The sequence below is a fragment of the Sinohyriopsis cumingii genome, chromosome 14 (genome assembly GCF_028554795.1).
Source record: "Sinohyriopsis cumingii isolate HCF-2022 chromosome 14, ASM2855479v2, whole genome shotgun sequence".
In the NCBI taxonomy this organism is placed as follows: domain Eukaryota; kingdom Metazoa; phylum Mollusca; class Bivalvia; order Unionida; family Unionidae; genus Sinohyriopsis; species Sinohyriopsis cumingii.
This window is the reverse complement of record NC_142974.1, coordinates 41,476,735-41,494,029: the sequence shown is the minus strand read 5'-3', so window position 1 is coordinate 41,494,029 and position 17,295 is coordinate 41,476,735. Positions and strand designations below refer to the sequence as shown.

The following is a 17,295-nucleotide window of genomic DNA, read 5'->3' as shown; positions in this document are numbered from 1 at the left end:
TGATATAAACCAATCACAAAGTCCCCCAAGATTTTGATGATATAAACCAATCACACTCAAAGTCCTCCAAGATCTTAATGCTTTAAACCCATCACAATCAAAATCCTCCAAGCTATTGATGATAAAAACCAACCAAAAAGAAATCCTCCAAGATCTTGATGAAATAAACCAATTATAATCAAAGTCCTCCAACTTCTTGATGATATAAACCAGGTACAATCAAAGTACTCCAAGATCTTGATGCGTCAAACCAATCAAGTTTAAAAGAAACTGAATAAGAAATATACTCTACAAATAAAAAAAATTAAAAGGCTCAGTTAATTAGACACAAAGGTACCTGTTATGAGACCACCTTTTGTTGGTGGATGGTTGGTACGTGAGTTTCAATATAAGCAAGATTTATGCATATTAATGAGTTAATCTTTTATCTGACTGGCTAAGACAGTTAACACTCAAGAGACTGAATCATGTATGATTTTTCTCCACTATGGTGAAAGAGGCTACATTGTCATTGTCATAAACAGGTTCTATAATAAGTAAGATCTACACATAATAATGAGTTTTATAGAGGACATCTTCACAGCATGAAAGCGAAAGTGAAAACCAGTACACCTGGTTATAATAGAAAACAACCTAGAGGGTAGAAAGGGGAGTTAACATGTATGAGTTAATTCCCTTGTTATACACACAATGGCTAGAATCAGAGGTAGCTGAGAAAGCTATCCTAATGTAGCGTAACTAGGTCATTTACTTGACAGAAATATTTGTACATGTTACAGTCTCAGAAATAACATTTTCTGGACACGAGATTACAAATGCTGAGTACATGAAGAAGAAAAAAATGGATAGAAAGTTATTTTCTGTAGTTGGCATTTTTTATAAATGATTCTTTTCCATTTTTTCCCCCAAACCATACAAAATGTAAAGAGGTATACAAAATCTTCTCATTAAAAACAATGATTTCCACAATGTATAAAATACCTGAGAACTTGTTTCCCAGGCAGGCGTGCTTGCAGTTATTAAGAAATACTTACAAAATGCAAATACTGGTATATATGAATGTATTGGTGCTTTATGGCACCTTAGCACAAATGTCTGTCTAGTGCCAACAAAAGGTTATATTCTAAAAAATATAAAAACTGATTGCACAAAAAATAGGAAGATAATGCCTTCCAAATAAATGTATAACTAAGCAAAACAAGATAAAATATATAATGTAAGGATGAAAAAATTATCTAATTGTACAGCCACCCAACTGAAGTTGATGCTACCATCCAAGGTGTAGAGAGGTGCATTTCTGATGTGAAATCATGGATTACATGTAACAATCTGCAGATGAATGATGATAAAACTGAGGCCATTCTGATCACAACATAAAGACTTTTGCATTCACATCCTTTACCTCAAACAATAAATATCAGCAACACCAACATTAAATTCACACAATCAGCACGAAACCTAGGTGTTACTCTGGACAGTACTCTCACATTGCACCAACATGTCATGAACATATGCAAGACTGCATATCTTAAGCTGAGACACATCAGCTCAATTCATAAATATCTTTCAGTTGATGCCACTAAAACACTTGTATTCATTAGTACTTTCAAGACTGGACTATTGTAACTCAATTCTGTCTGGTTCATCTCAATATCTGCTCCAGAAACTTCAAAAAGTTCAAAACACTGCTGCTCAGATCATACTTAGAGTACCACGATCAGAGCACACCTCCCCGCTGCTCTGTACCCTATACTGGCTATCCATTCGATCCAGAATCAAACACAAAATTTGTTCTTTGTGCTACGTTTCACCGCTGGACTGTAGTCCAACATACCTATCTGACCTCACCCATGTGTACACACCAGCAAGATACTTACACTCCTCTTCTGACAATCGTATACTCATTATTCCAAGTATGGAAACAAAGTCATATGGACAGCGTTCTTTTGCATACCAAGGCCCAGCAACATGGAATGAATTGCTCACTGAACTTAGACACAAAGACACAGTGATCACATTCAAGAGGGCTCTCAAAACTCACTTATTTCGACTGCAAGAACAATCTTAAAGATCTAATAATGTTTCCTACCTTAAATATTCTCAGCATGTTTTTTAATGTTTTTCTAATTTCATGGTGTTTGTTTTTGTAATCATATCATTATATGTTTTATATGTGTTGTCTAATGTTGTAAAGCACTTAGAGCTTCTAAAGATTATGCACTATACAAAGTCCCTCATTATTATTATTATTATATAAAAACCTGCAAATACTGGTGACATAACACACATAAACAGTTTCTACTGACCTGTGTACCATCTCTGTTAAGTACTAAAGCCTTGACATTGTCTGAATGACCTTTTAGCTTCATCATCTTTTGGCAGGTTCGAGGGTCCCAGACTCGGAGAACTTTCTCAGTGGAGCCTGACACAATTACAGTGCCTGATTGATTCATCGCAAGACTGTATATTGAATCTTTGTTACCATTCAAACTAGAAGCTGGCAAGAAAAAGTAAAGATAACTTTATTTCAAAATGCAGATTAAATGGTACAGTATGAATTCACCGAAGACCAAAAGCACATGGCATACATATGTTTCTGAAGTCAATAGAATCTGAATTTTACCTATCACTGCCTTAAGGACATCAACTTTTATAATAGTAATGCTTACTGTAAAACTCCCAGTTTATTAAATCATAAAAAGTTTTGAAAAATGGGGCCCATTAAAAAGAAAATATTCATCACCAATATTTATGGGTATGTATATAAACCTAGATCCTCTCCTTTTCATTCATGTTTATTCTTTGTTGAAAGCCTCAGTGAAATTTTGCAATTATCTCTGTGCTTATTTCCTGGATGACTCTGCTTACTTGTGACAGTGTTATTCGAGGCAGTGAGAGCTGTGAGAGTGTTGACATCCCAAAGAAAAATGGATCGATCCAAACCAGCAGATGCAACATGCTCCTTGTCTTTGGCATAGGCTAATGCCTTCACATAATCCTGGAAAGAAAAAAATTCAAATGAATGCCATTAAAGTCAACCCTCTCTTGAATATAAATAGATCTGTGGCATAAAAAACATCTACAAAACATAGTACTTATGTTTGGTTAACACACTCTTTTTCTGATAACAACTCCTTGGTAACACAGTAAAAATAAGTTGTAACTGACCAATATAAACAAAACTGGAAATCAATATGAATGACATATCAAAAGGGACAACTTATGCTTTATTCAAAACTGAATTGAATTAGAAAATTATCTAGTAAGATGTCCAAGAAAGTTGTATAAAGTACCCATAAAGCTTTGAACAAGTAATTCAATGTTTTCTGTAGAACATTGGGAAGGAATACCCCGACATGACAGGAAACATATATAATGCAATAAAAGTTCATTATTTATGTGAATGTGAATTTTCCCTCGAAAAATAACATTAATAAATGTGACACATTATGGTCAACTGAAAAGTGTAATCTGGTTGCTGAATAGTCTAGTACACTGTTAGTCTTTGTTAATCCCTTCTGTTGTCATGTTAAACATCTGAATAATGAAAAAGTTTATATTTAAATTAAACTATCTTGTTTTTCCTTATATATCTCTGGCTTTTAACCCGAGTGTAAATAAGCCTTTTATTCCTGTTCCTTTTATATCTGATTGATGACTTGAAATAATGGACTTTGGCCATTTAATGAACTTTGGACATTTGATGGACTTTGGACATATGATGGACTTTGGACATTTAATGGACTTTGGACACAAAGCAGTCTTAATTATCCCATGCATCTGTATGATCCTTGTCTATAGCCAAAAAGCACAAGTAAAAAAGGCATGAAAGTTTATTTCCTGGACTTATCAAGATTTTATAATTCAACAATTGCCATTGGATCTATACTGTAGACAATATTTTAACCCCAGTGTCAGCACATAAAAGGACAAAGTTTATATGGCCTAGGTCCTTATGAAAAGGACAAAAGAATAGCTTTTATTATTATCCTCCATTACTTGTTTTGGGACCTGACCAAATAAAACTTAAGTTTCTGATTTGATGGAAATACATGTTAAATTAGATGCTGTGTATTTTGGATGCAGCAAGTCAGTTTGTTGTCTATTAATAGTTAATTTTTAAAAGCTGATGTGGCATAAAAAGATGCTTGGTGAAATTCTATTGTTTGGTGTTCTTAAAGAAAAGGTAAGTTTGATATACAAATCAGTGAGAAAGAGCAAACCCAGGACTAAAAATGACACATTTCTAGTATATTTAATAATTGATGTGTAACTACTTTCTTCTTTCAATGTTTTATGTTAAATATTATAAATCTCTAAATATATGACAATAGTGTTAATTTGGTGAATGTGTGTGTGTATGTGTGTATGTGTCTGTGTTTATGTGCAAATGAAAACAATACTATATTTCTTTCCCAGCTTGAACCATAGTGTGCTGGCTGATATATCAGTCGGACAGGTTGCTGTGGCATATGGATAAATGAACAAGAAAGTCAACTTTGCATAAACAATGAGTCTACCCAATATATCTGACAGTATACCCACCATATCAGGCAGTAAACCCAAAATATCAAGCACTTCCCCAATATATCAGACAGTACACTAAACATACCAGGCAGTACACCCATTAAATATAAGTTTTTTTAAAATATATGTGTCTTATCCACTCACATAGCCCATTAAATATAACTAACTTTTCCATTCACACTGCCCACTCAAGTTACCTTATGTGTTCTCAGTGTAGACATGCAAAAACCTTTATGTGCATTCCATACTTTAACAGTGGTATCTGATGAAGCTGATATCACTGCAAAAGAAAAAACAAATGTGTATGTTATTTCTTAAACATGGGCACACAAGTAAAACCAACATAAAATATTAGTTGAATGATATAATTAAATAGGAGAAAATAAACAGTACAAAGGTTGAACTCAGACTTTTACCTAAAGACAAGAATCAATATTTGCAGGTAATACACAACTTCTTGAGATAATATTAAAGTGTACAGACTGTCATCAAGTTGCCTCAAATGGCACAGCATGGAAAAGACAGACAGACATGAAAAGAAATGGACAAAATGACAAATGTCTTTGCTATTTTTTGTGATAAGTCAGAGGCAATGAGGCAGAAAGTGTAATAATATAAGTCTAAAATTTATTTTCATTTATTTGCAAATTTGCAATCATATCTTGTTTCCATTAGCCTATGGCCCCATTACGCATTACCATAGTAAAGCATCTATAAAAGAAAACATGCCTGTGATCAAAATGGCAGATTTTTATTTCCTAAATAACAATAATTGTCATAGATAATGAAAATCTGACTCACATGTTCGGCCTCCACAGCAAAGCACAATGTCATTCACCCAATCTGTATGATGTTCCATAGACAAAATGTATGGGTCCTGCAAATCACAAGCATTATATATAAATATACATTATGCACAATAGTCTGTGAATGCGACATTAACATACAGTTAAATTATGAATCCAGCACAGTATAAACGATGCTAGCATAATCATGAAAATATGACACTGACATGTCAGAACTCTGAACATCAACCATTTCTTTTGCAGACAATGTAATTTTAAAATAATAACACATGTAATAATAATAATAATAATAATTTAAGACAACTAATAATAATAATAATAATAATAATAATAATAATTCAATATATAAAAGCTAACATTTTCAGCTAGACATTAGCATATAAAGTGACTCTTTGAGAGGGTGGTTACCATGCCCTTTCTACACATTAGCAAATTAAGTGACTCTTTGAGAGGGTGGTTACCATGCCCTATCTACACATTATCATTTAAAGTGGCTCTTTGAGAGGGTGGTTACCATGCCCTTTCTACACATTAGCATTTAAAGTGGCTCTTTGAGAGGGTGATTACCATATAAAGTGACTCTTTGAGAGGGTGGTTACCAGGCGTTTCCTACACATTAGCATTTAAAGTGACCCTTTGAAAGGGTGGTTACCATTCCATTTCTACACATTAACATATAAAGTAACTCTTTGAGAGGGTGGTTACCATGCCCTTTCTGCACACTTGCATATAAAGTGGCTCTTTGAGAGGGTGGTTACCATGCCCTTCCTACACATTAGCATATAAAGTGACCCTTTGAGAGGGTGGTTACCAGGCCCTTCCTACAAATTAACATATAAAGTGGCTCTTTGAGAGGGTGGTTACCAGGCCCTTACTACACATTAACATATAAAGTGACTTACTGAGAGGATGGTTACCATGCCCTTTCTACAAATGCATTCAAAATGTTCTTACTTAATATTCTTACTACAAAAATGAGATGAATTCAAGAAACACATATACTCACCAAAACATTATAGAACAAAAAAATTACCTAAAAGCAAGCCCTAACCAAGGTGTGATATACATATGTATGGGCAAATGTACAAGTGTGGCGGACTGATATACATATGTGTGTGCAGATGTACAGGTGTGGCAGAAGGATTTACATATTTATGGACAGATGATGTACAGGAGCAGCACATGAACATATATATATATATATATATATATATATATATATATATATATATATATATATATATATATGTGTGTGTGTGTGTGTGTGTGTGCATGTGTGTTTATAGGTTACTGCATTTGTATGGGAAAATATGAACTAGTTTTTTTTCTCCGGATAAATAAACTGCATGACCTTGGGAGTGCAGTATATCCATCCGACAAAACAAGTTCATATTTTCCCATAAAAAATGCAGCAACCTTTTTATTATATGCTCATTTTCATTTTCTACCTAAGGATTAATCAGATAAACAAAAATACACTACAAGAAACAAAGTAATTGAATTTATGATGTATTTTACACCAAATACACAAGCACAGGTTCACCAGTACACAACAATAATATTAATGTGCACATAACTCCACCATGCTAAATTTGAATTTAGTTGCACAGTTGACATCACTTTCAAAAGAAATTGAATGAATGCGCATTACAACAGCTTTCCATTTGGTCTGGAATGAATACATTTTGATATTTTTTGTAGATTCTACTAAATTTCATGAAAGTGGACTGAATTTATCTTGTTGTTGTTGTAGGGTTTAACGCCAGTTTTCAGCACATGAAAGGCTATACATGGCGGCCAGTATTAGTGGTGGAAGAAGAACCTGGGAAAACCCCAGAAAGAACCACCGACCCACGAGAAGCTACTGGCAAGCTTTTTCACATACCCACATAAGCCAAATCCGAGACTCGAACCCATGCAGACAGAGGTGAGATGGCAGTGATCTGTAACGGAGAGCGCTTTAGACCACTCGGGACCCCCAGATTTATCTTGTCAATTCGATATGAAGTAACATCTGATTTGTGCAACAAGGGAGCAGCATGTTGACTCATCTGCATGTGTGTTTCTGTTCTGTCATTAAAAATATTTGGAATAATATGTGGGAAAAATATGAACCCTTTCAATTGTAATTATCAAAAAGACACTATGGAAGATAATGTTCATTTCATTTTGAGCTCAGTAAGGACGATGTTATTGCACTTGGAATGTAGTCAAAATTACAGTACTATTTTGAAATGTGTAAAAAAGATTTGGAACCCATGACATTGCTCATGTAATTCAGATTTGCAGAACTAAGTATATTTTGAGGAAATTCAAGGTGTAAAACTGTAAGTATATTTTTTGCCATTCTTATTACCAGCTAAAAAAGACATGTTTATGCCTTATCACTTGCACACTATTTATGGGGACCCAAACAATTTTATGACCTGTCTGGCATCTATTGCTAGCCTAAATCAGAAACAATGTATCAAAAAAAGTTAATGCAGAATACTGCAAAGCAGCTGGTATGTGGCAGTCCACAAAGCAGCTGCTTTGGTTCATTCAGAAACAAACTGTATCAGCCAAAATGTAAAATGTCTACTACATGAGCGTACATGATTTGTCTACAAAGTAGTTCCTAATACACTATTGGGCACATGTATCATGCATGTAAGTGCAATATAGTAAAATACTGCATGATTCTGATAAGTTAACAGAAACAAAAATTGGCATATAATAAATATATATGCAGGCATGTCAGTTTTATGTACAGATGGATACAAAAGATTGATTTATGGACATATATATGTACAGGTGTGGCAAAAGGATGTACATATGTATGGACAGGTGTAGGAGATGGTTGTACAGGTGTGGTGGAAGAATGCAGATATCCATTGACAGATGTATTTACAGGTGTTGCACATGGATGTACATATATATGTACAGGTGTATGTATGATATGCCCTGCTACTGTCATGGTGGGGCATAAACAGAACCAATCACTCAGATTTTGTCTCTGTAACTGATTACAGCAAATACCTAAGGATTCCAAAAGTTTAATTTTAATAGAAATTAGTCTAAATGACTGAAAATTGATGATCAGCATTTGGCTAATTTTAATATGCACAGAGTTATCTTCAATGTCATGTAATTAACCAATCAGATTTCAATAGTTTTCAATGTTATAAATTCATGTAATTAACCAATCAGATGTCAATAGCAGTATGAATATTTGTAATTTACCTATCAGATATCCAGTTTTATATTCAGTGTTATAAATTCATGTAATTAACCAATCAGATGTCAGTAGCAGTATGAATATTTGTAATTTACCTATCAGATATCCAGTTTTATATTCAGTGTTATAAATTCATGTAATTAACCAATCAGATGTCAATAGCAGTATGAATATTTGTAATTTACCTATCAGATATCCAGTTTTATATTCAGTGTTATAAATTCATGTAATTAACCAATCAGATGTCAGTAGCAGTATGAATATTTGTAATTTACCTATCAGATATCCAGTTTTATCTTCAGTGTTATAAATTCATGTAATTAACCAATCAGATGTCAATAGCAGTATGAATATTTGTAATTTACCTATCAGATATCCAGTTTTATCTTTAGTGTTATAAATTCATGTATCTGAAGAAGACATATGCTCATTTAAAGTAGTGATTTACTTTGTAGTCAATGAAATAGTTTCAACAAATTCAAATATAAATACACTCAGGACATTTTTATTTTGTTTTCTTTTGAAGAAGTTAGGATATGCATAATAAACCAGATATCCTGACCTTTACTTCCAATGATTATAAACACACACAACTGGGTACAATGTCCAAGTCAACAAATGTTTTACTTCACCAACCTGAAAACAGTTCTAACATAACTTTGAAAATTATGGATAAACATATAGATATATGCACTACAATTCAGGATCAGAAACATCCACCATCTGCCATCAATGGGGCAAGTTAAAAATTATGCTTGGCAAGTGAAATTCTCTGACACCTGCCCAGAAATCTGAATAAAATATCAAGGGAAAATCCAGAATTCAGAAAAATCCCAATTACAAGCAAGCATACCATTTACAAATTGTTCCATTCTTATTTTCATATGCAATTTTGTTTATAAAAGCATTAGTGTATTTAAGAATGCAGTGTAAAATAGAAATTACTTTGTTTGTTTTGGTGTTCCATATTCGAATAATGGAATCCCGACCAGCCGAGTAGAGCCGATTAAGTGTGAGATCATACTGCAGGGCATTCACACCTGATCTGTGGTACCTCTCCACCTCATCACGGATCACAAATGACACCTGAAATTATAACGCAGAAATTTTTCATTTTCCAAGTCAGTCAAGGACATACAGTACAAAACCATCTGCAGCTTTATTTTACAATGACCATATTTAACTTCAACTTCATCCATGTTCGTACAAAAAGCTAGTGAAGTGAATGTTTCGTTCTTAACACACAAAACAGATGAAGCACAATTTTTTTAATTTTTTATTATTATTATGAAAATTGCAACTCCAGAATGCAGCAAGACCCACTTACAACAATCTTATAACTCATAACAAGCTGAGTTATAATAAGATGATAATGACTAAATAGTCCAAAAATACACTTATAACAATTTCAGTAGTACTGAGAAGCCAATTCTAAATAGTAACCCTATGATTAAATGTAGGCCACGCATGTGCTACCTAAAGCCTGCACTCTTGATTCAGCCTAAGGCCTGCAGGCTGGATTCAGCCTAAGGCCTGCAGACTGGATTCAGCCTAAGGTCTGCAGAATGGATTCAGCCTCAGGCCTGCAGACTGGATTCAGCCTAAGGTCTGCAGACTGGACTCAACCTAAGGCCTGCAGACTGGATTCTGCACAGGGCATGCAGACTGGATTCGTGTATTTAAAAGATTTTGTTATAATGTTCGCTTGATACAATGTAAAATTGGTTATAGTATATTATTTTATGTGGTCCATATGACAAAAGTAACTCAGTTATAATACTTTTATCACATGACACACTGACACCATATAAACACGGGAGGTCATTTAAACAAGAAAGGCATAAGAACAAAAGTGCCAGGTAACATGACTATGTCACACCTTGTTCATAATCGGTACTTTGGAATGAAAGGCTGCTGGTTGAATGCAATTAAATGTTTCTTATCATTATTAAAATTCTCATACTCTGATTAAGATTTCTAAATTTGTGGCAGTATCACACTGCCTTCATAAGCAACTAATAGTGATCATGTGACATAACTGTCACATGACATGAGAAGACTGTGTAGATGGGTGGTAATTCAAGCCCTTCATCCTTGTTTAGTGCTGGCGTCCAGTCGTATTTCAATTGTGCATAAACATTTAAGAAAAATAAACAATGAATCTGGATACAGTAGTTCTCTCTCATCTTCCCCTGTGAAATATTATAAACAATATTTACTGTAACATTTTCTATGCTTAAAATAAAACAAAATTTCATATTAATTTAGAAATGATCTTTAAAAATTAAATACCAGTGCTAAATCATACAATGTGTAGTTCATTGTACAGAAATGAAAACTGAATTCACACAGAACCATATAAGTTCTTTGCAAGCATTTCTAGTACATCCTAGACACTCAATTCTAGTCATGCAACCCCTATGTTCAAAAGGGTCAGCGTTACCTGTGAATCCTGTGGACCAACAATAGCTAGTTCCGCACCAAGTTTTTTTAACTGAATTTTTGGACATGCATTTTCAAAAAAAAAAAACATTACACAAAAAAGCCTTGTTGGCAAGAAAGTAATGAACTAAACACAACCGCTCTGTGGCCTAGTGGTTAATGTGTCTGCCTCGGATGCGGGAGGTCATGGGTTCGAACCCAGGCTGAGTCATTCCAAAGACTTACAAAAATGGTACTAACAGCTGCCTTGCTAAACACTCAGCATTAGGAGGCTAGTGTTAGGACTGATCGGCCTACTGTCAGAATAATGTGACTGGGTGGGACATCATACTACATGTCTGAAGCATGATGCCCCAGTGCTAGACATTACTATAAACTGCCACACTGCAGACATCGTAGCAATGTGACTGAAAAATTGTTCAAACTAGATTAAAAATCCTAATCACACACACAAACACAATGAAGTAAACCGAAATAAAGTATTCATAGTATTCAGTCAGTGGAAAACCAAGTAAATACTGGAATGAAATCTGAGCAGATAATCCGAGTCAATTAAATTATACACTGATTTGCTTTGAACATAGTTATTCTAGATTCCCTCTTTCTCACTGACTTTCTCTTAAAGTCAATGAAATTTTACACTGATTTGCTTTGAACATAATTATTCTAGATTCCCTCTTTCTCACTGACTTTCTCTTAAAGTCAGTGAAATTATACACTGATTTGAATTGAACGTAATTATTCTAGATTCCCTCTTTCTTTGCTGTGATCTGACATTTCTAACTCAGACCTAGAATTTCTAAGACAGAGGGTCTAGTACTGATCTTAGCCAAGACCTACAGAGAGTGCCTACTAAGGATTGGCCATAATTATCAAACAAGGAACAAAATATTCAAAGCAGTTTTCTAGCATTTCGATGAAAATTTTGACATCTACTTTAGGATCTATACTAGGACACAATATTTTGAGATTTGCACATGTTCATAAAAAGTCATGCCAAAAAAGTCACCTTAATGTGTAGAAACTGTCAATTATATAGTTAATTAATATCTTTAATTGATGATTTAAAGAGCAAGAAACTGTAGAGGCTGTCTGTTCCTTGCAAAATTACAGCCAAATACTGTAGAGGCTGTATGCACATTGCAAATTACAAACAAATACTGTAGAGGCTGTCTGTTTCTTGCAAGATTACAGCCAAATAATGTAGAGGTGCTATGTTCCTTGCAAAATAACAGCCAAAGCTGTAGAGGCTGTATGTTCCTTGCAAAATTACAGCAGAGGCAGGTACTATATCAACACATCCGTTGCCTGTCCTGAATTATGTGCCCTCACCATCACACATACAGCAAAAAATTAGATGTAACAGAGTTCTCCTTAGGATTTTGGAGCCAGGACAAGATACCCAAGCTTGTCACAAACATCAGATGTAACAGAGCTCTCCATAGGATTTTAGAGCCAGGACAAGACACCCCAGCTTGTCACAAACATAAGATGTAACAGAGTTCTCAATAGGATTTTAGAGCCAGGACAAGATTCCCCTGGCCAGCTTCTCACAAACATCAGATTAACAGAGTTCTCCATAGGATTTTAGAACCAGGACAAGATACATGAGCTTGTCACAAACATCAGATGTAACAGAGTTCTCCATATTACTACTGAACCAGAACAAGAAACTCAGCTGTAACAGAGTTCTCCATAAGAGTTTATAAGCAGAACAAGATACCCCAGCTTGTCACAAACATCAGATGTAACACAGATATCCAAATGATTTTAATACCAGGACAAGATACCCCAGCTTGTCACAAGCTAAGGATGACCCATCAGATCATATTAGAGTTTTATAAAAAGAACATCTCACAATTAAGGGGGCAAATATCTGTGTATATTAAAACACCTAATTCTATAAATATCATAATGAACTTTTCATGTACTCTAAGTTTTGAAACATATGATCAGATTGTACTTAATTAAGATGAAGAAACAAAATATCTAATTTTCATCATTTTGATGCAGCATCATACAAATTGCTGTACCTAAATCAATGGTCAGTTCTCCTTCATGTGTACATATTATGGTTATAGCTTTACACAGTTAAAGTTGTTGCATGCAGTTATTTCAAGTTTTAGCATTGGAAAATTTAAACACTAAGTCATTAATATGTTGTAGTGGTAATAGAAAGAGTTGAAAGTTTTCAATGCACATGTAGTGATGCCATGATGTAGTTAATGTCACTCAATCAATGTGTATAAACCCTTATCTGGCACTGTTTTCATTGTTGAGTGACATGCCAATACAACCAGCTTGCCAAAAATGAACAGTGGAATGATTAGCATTCCAAAATTACAATCTGTGTTGAGTAATATAGCCAAAATGGATAAATAGCTATTGAGTAACATGGCCAAAATGGATACATAGCTGCGGACTAGCATGGCCAAAATGGATCAAAAGCTGTTGAGCAACATGACCAAAATGGATCAATACATTAACATGGCCAAATGGATCAGTAACTGTTGAGCAACATAGACAAAATGGATCAATAACTGTTGATTAACATGGCCAAAATGGACCAGTAACTGTTGAGAAATATGGCCAAAATGGATCAGTAACTGCTGAATAATATAGCCAAATGGATCAATAACTGTTGATTAACATGGCCAAATAGATCAGTATCTGCTGAGTAATATAGCCAAATGGATCAATAACTGTTGATTAACATGGCCAAATGGATAATTAACTGCTGAGTAATATAGCCAAATGGATCAGTAACTGTTGATTAATTATTGCCAAATGAATCAGTAACTTCTGAGTAATATGCCAAAATGGATCAGTAACTGTTGATTAACATTGCCAAATTGATCAGTAAGTGCTGAGTAATATGCACAAATGGATCAATAACTGCTGATTAACATTGCCAAATGGATCAATAATTGTTGATTAACATTGCCAAATTGATCAGTAACTGCTGAGTAATATGCCCAAATGGATCAATAACTGCTGATTAACATTGCCAAATGGATCAGTAACTGTTGATTAACATTGCCAAATGGATCAGTAACTGCTGAGTAATATGCCCAAATGGATCAATAACTGCCGATTAACATGGCCAAATGGATCAATAACTGCTGAGAAATATGGCCAAAATGGAACAGTAACTGTTGATTAAAATGGCCAAATGGATCAGTAACTGTTGAGAAATATGGCCAAAATGGATCAGTAACTTTTGATTAACATTGCCAAATGGATCAGTAACTGCTGAGTAATATGCCCAAATGGATCAATAACTGTTGATTAACATGGCCAAATGGATCAGTAACTGCTGAGAAATATGGCCAAAATGGATCAGTAACTGTTGGTTAACATTGCCAAATGGATCAGTAACTACTGAGTAATATGCCCAAACGGATCAATAACTGTTGATTAACATTGCCAAATGGATCAGTAGCTGCTGAGTAATATGCACAAATGGATCAATAACCGTTGATTAACATTGCCAAATGGATCAATAACTGTTGATTAACATTGCCAAATGGATCAATAACTGTTGATTAACATTGCCAAATCAATCAGTAACTGCTGAGTAATATGCCCAAATGGATCAATAACTGTTGATTAACATGGCCAAATGGATCAGTAACTGCTGAGAAATATGGCCAAAATGGATCAGTAACTGTTGGTTAACATTGCCAAATGGATCAGTAACTACTGAGTAATATGCCCAAATGGATCAATAACTGTTGCTTAACATGGCCTAATGGATCAGTAACTGCTGAGAAATATGGCCAAAATGGATCAGTAACTGTTGATTAACATTGCCAAATGGATCAGTAACTGCTGAGTAATATGCCCAAATGGATCAATAAATGTTGATTAACATGGCCAAATGGATCAGTAACTGCTGAGAAATATGGCCAAAATAGATCAGTAACTGCTGAGTTACGTCCTCAATATATTTCTAAACACAGATTAAAGCAATATGTCTTTCTATGAATGGATTAAACTACTGAATACAATTATTAACATTATTTGGTAACACAAAATAAATAAAAATGAGCACCAATTTAACATGCATAGCAAAATTAACACCAATTTAACATGTGTTGCAAAGTTAATCAAACAGAAATGGAAATATGACTAAAATGTGATGTGAAACAATAAAATGTCATTAAAATATGAAAGGAGCTCATAATAATTTTTATGAATAAACAATTTATAAGGGACACTGAGCACAACATGCACTGAGTAAGTTGTTGTTGTTGTTGTAGTATTTAACACCATTTTCAGCACAAGATAGGCTATACATGGCAGCAAGTATTAATGGTGGAGGAAGAACCCGGTAAAACCCTGCAAAGAACCACCAACCCACGAGAAGTTACTGGCAAGCTTTTTCACATGCCCACATTGGTCGAACCAATGCAGAAAGAGGTGATATGCCAGTGATCCATAATGGTGAGCACTTTAGACCAATCAGCCACTGTGGGCCCCCACTAAGTACTGTAGGTCTATTTAAAACCTCACAGTATCATGTCCAGTGTACTAGACAGGCTTTGAATCTCACACTACCATGTGACTAGTGTACTAGACAGGCTTTGAATCTCATGCTACCATGTTCAGGCAGTGTTTCCATTTACACACATTTATACATCAGAGATGCACGTTGGAGATAACTGATGCACACATATTGTTGCCATGTGTATTTTTGATGCAAAGGATTTACATAATGCAATCAGGATACAATATCCAATTCATAGGATGAGCAGAGGTCTCGCTAGGATTTTAAAGCTAGGAGTCCAGGACTCCCAGTTTGGTAAAAAAAGGAGTCCCACCATCAAAAGTTGCAGTCCCTTCTTTCCTATAGAATCAACACAGACATGAGTGCATCTATTTTTAGACTGAGAGGTTTTTGTAATGTAATCACTCACTATAATATAGCTTCATTACAACAGCCCACTGACAGGAGCACATATTTATGGTTTATTTATTTGTATACATACTTGTAGTAATTTTAGGCAAATAAATAGTATCTGATTTGCTGTTTTTCCCCCATATTTTCACAAATACGTATCAAGTCAGAAAACAGCTTAGACCTTAAAGTGCATCTCGTGAATTCCACAGCAGAGCATTGTCCCATACATTTCTGACCTACATAATTTGCATTTTAAAGTTAAATCTTTAATAAAATAATACCTAGGCTTTGGTTTCAATGATTTGTATATTTTTTCTGAATATATCTGCTCGATGATTTGAGAAAACAGACAATCTAATAAACTGGTACATCCCAGACTTAGCGTAGTCCGCCATTATTTCCCGTCAAGCCTACTGGTTCACCGATTCTGATCTTAAAACACAAGTTTGTAAGTTTTATCATCAAAGGATAGCAAGCAGGAAATTGATAGTTGCTACCTTAGTCAGAAAAGTTGTTGTTGTTGTTGTGGGGTTTAACGCCATTTTTCAGCACACGATAGGCTATAGATGGTGGACAGTATTAATGGTGGAGGAAGAACCTGGAAAACCCCGGAAAGAACCACCGACCCACGAGAAGCTACTGGCAAGCTTTCTCACATGCCCACATTGGCTGAATCTTAGACTCGAACCGCCGCAGACAGAGGTGAGATGGCAGTGATCCGTAACGAAGAGCGCTTTAGACCACTCGGAAAAGGGTTAATGGTGAATCAGCTATCAAAACATAATACTTGTGAATGGGCAAGAGTTTGTTTGTCAACATAATTGATATAAAAACTAGGCCAAGCTAAAGAAGCCTTGATGAATACATTTCGCTACAACACTAGAACTAACTGGGCTAAAGCAAGGGGCATTAGAACAAAAGAATGGTATGGTCAGTCAATGTACCTCTTAAATAATCACAGGGTGAAGTTGTTTTCCGTTTCCCAACAGAAGAAGGTGAAGTTTACATTTCAAGGCAACTTGGCACCCACTTACGATTGGCATTTTGTCTAAGTCTCAACATGTCTTGATTCTGAGGTCACATGCACTGCATATTCCACTACACTGGAAATGAACACAATAACGAAAGCTAAAGTTGTTTATCTGATGTACTTTTATAAATGACCACATGTACATCTCTAGGTCTTTCTGCCTCTGAATTCAATCACTGTAAATATCAGTACATTTTTCACCCGGCTGCCAGTCAAAGCCTTTGAACTTGTCGCCCAGCTATTGCATGATGTTGTTTTTTTGTGTACTCTTATAAAATGGCAACATGTATTTATCAAAGGGTCTTTCAGTCACTGAATTCTGTCATTGTAAATATCAGCACAGCTAACTGATCAACACATTTTCCCACAA

At 34.9% G+C, this 17,295-nt stretch overlaps 1 protein-coding gene across 1 annotated transcript in view; it reads right to left on the bottom strand.

Annotated features, from left to right (window-relative positions):
* The window catches only part of LOC149783630 (WD repeat-containing protein 48-like), a 67,726-nt gene that overhangs the window by 49,040 nt on the left and 1,391 nt on the right, over positions 1-17,295 (bottom strand). The window contains exons 2-6 of the mRNA XM_089931878.1: positions 9,496-9,636; positions 5,329-5,404; positions 4,725-4,807; positions 2,869-2,998; positions 2,307-2,497 (exon numbers count right to left, since the gene is read on the bottom strand). Coding sequence (XP_089788004.1) covers positions 2,307-2,497; positions 2,869-2,998; positions 4,725-4,807; positions 5,329-5,404; positions 9,496-9,636 — 621 coding nt within the window. The remainder of the gene's footprint in view (positions 1-2,306; positions 2,498-2,868; positions 2,999-4,724; positions 4,808-5,328; positions 5,405-9,495; positions 9,637-17,295) is intronic.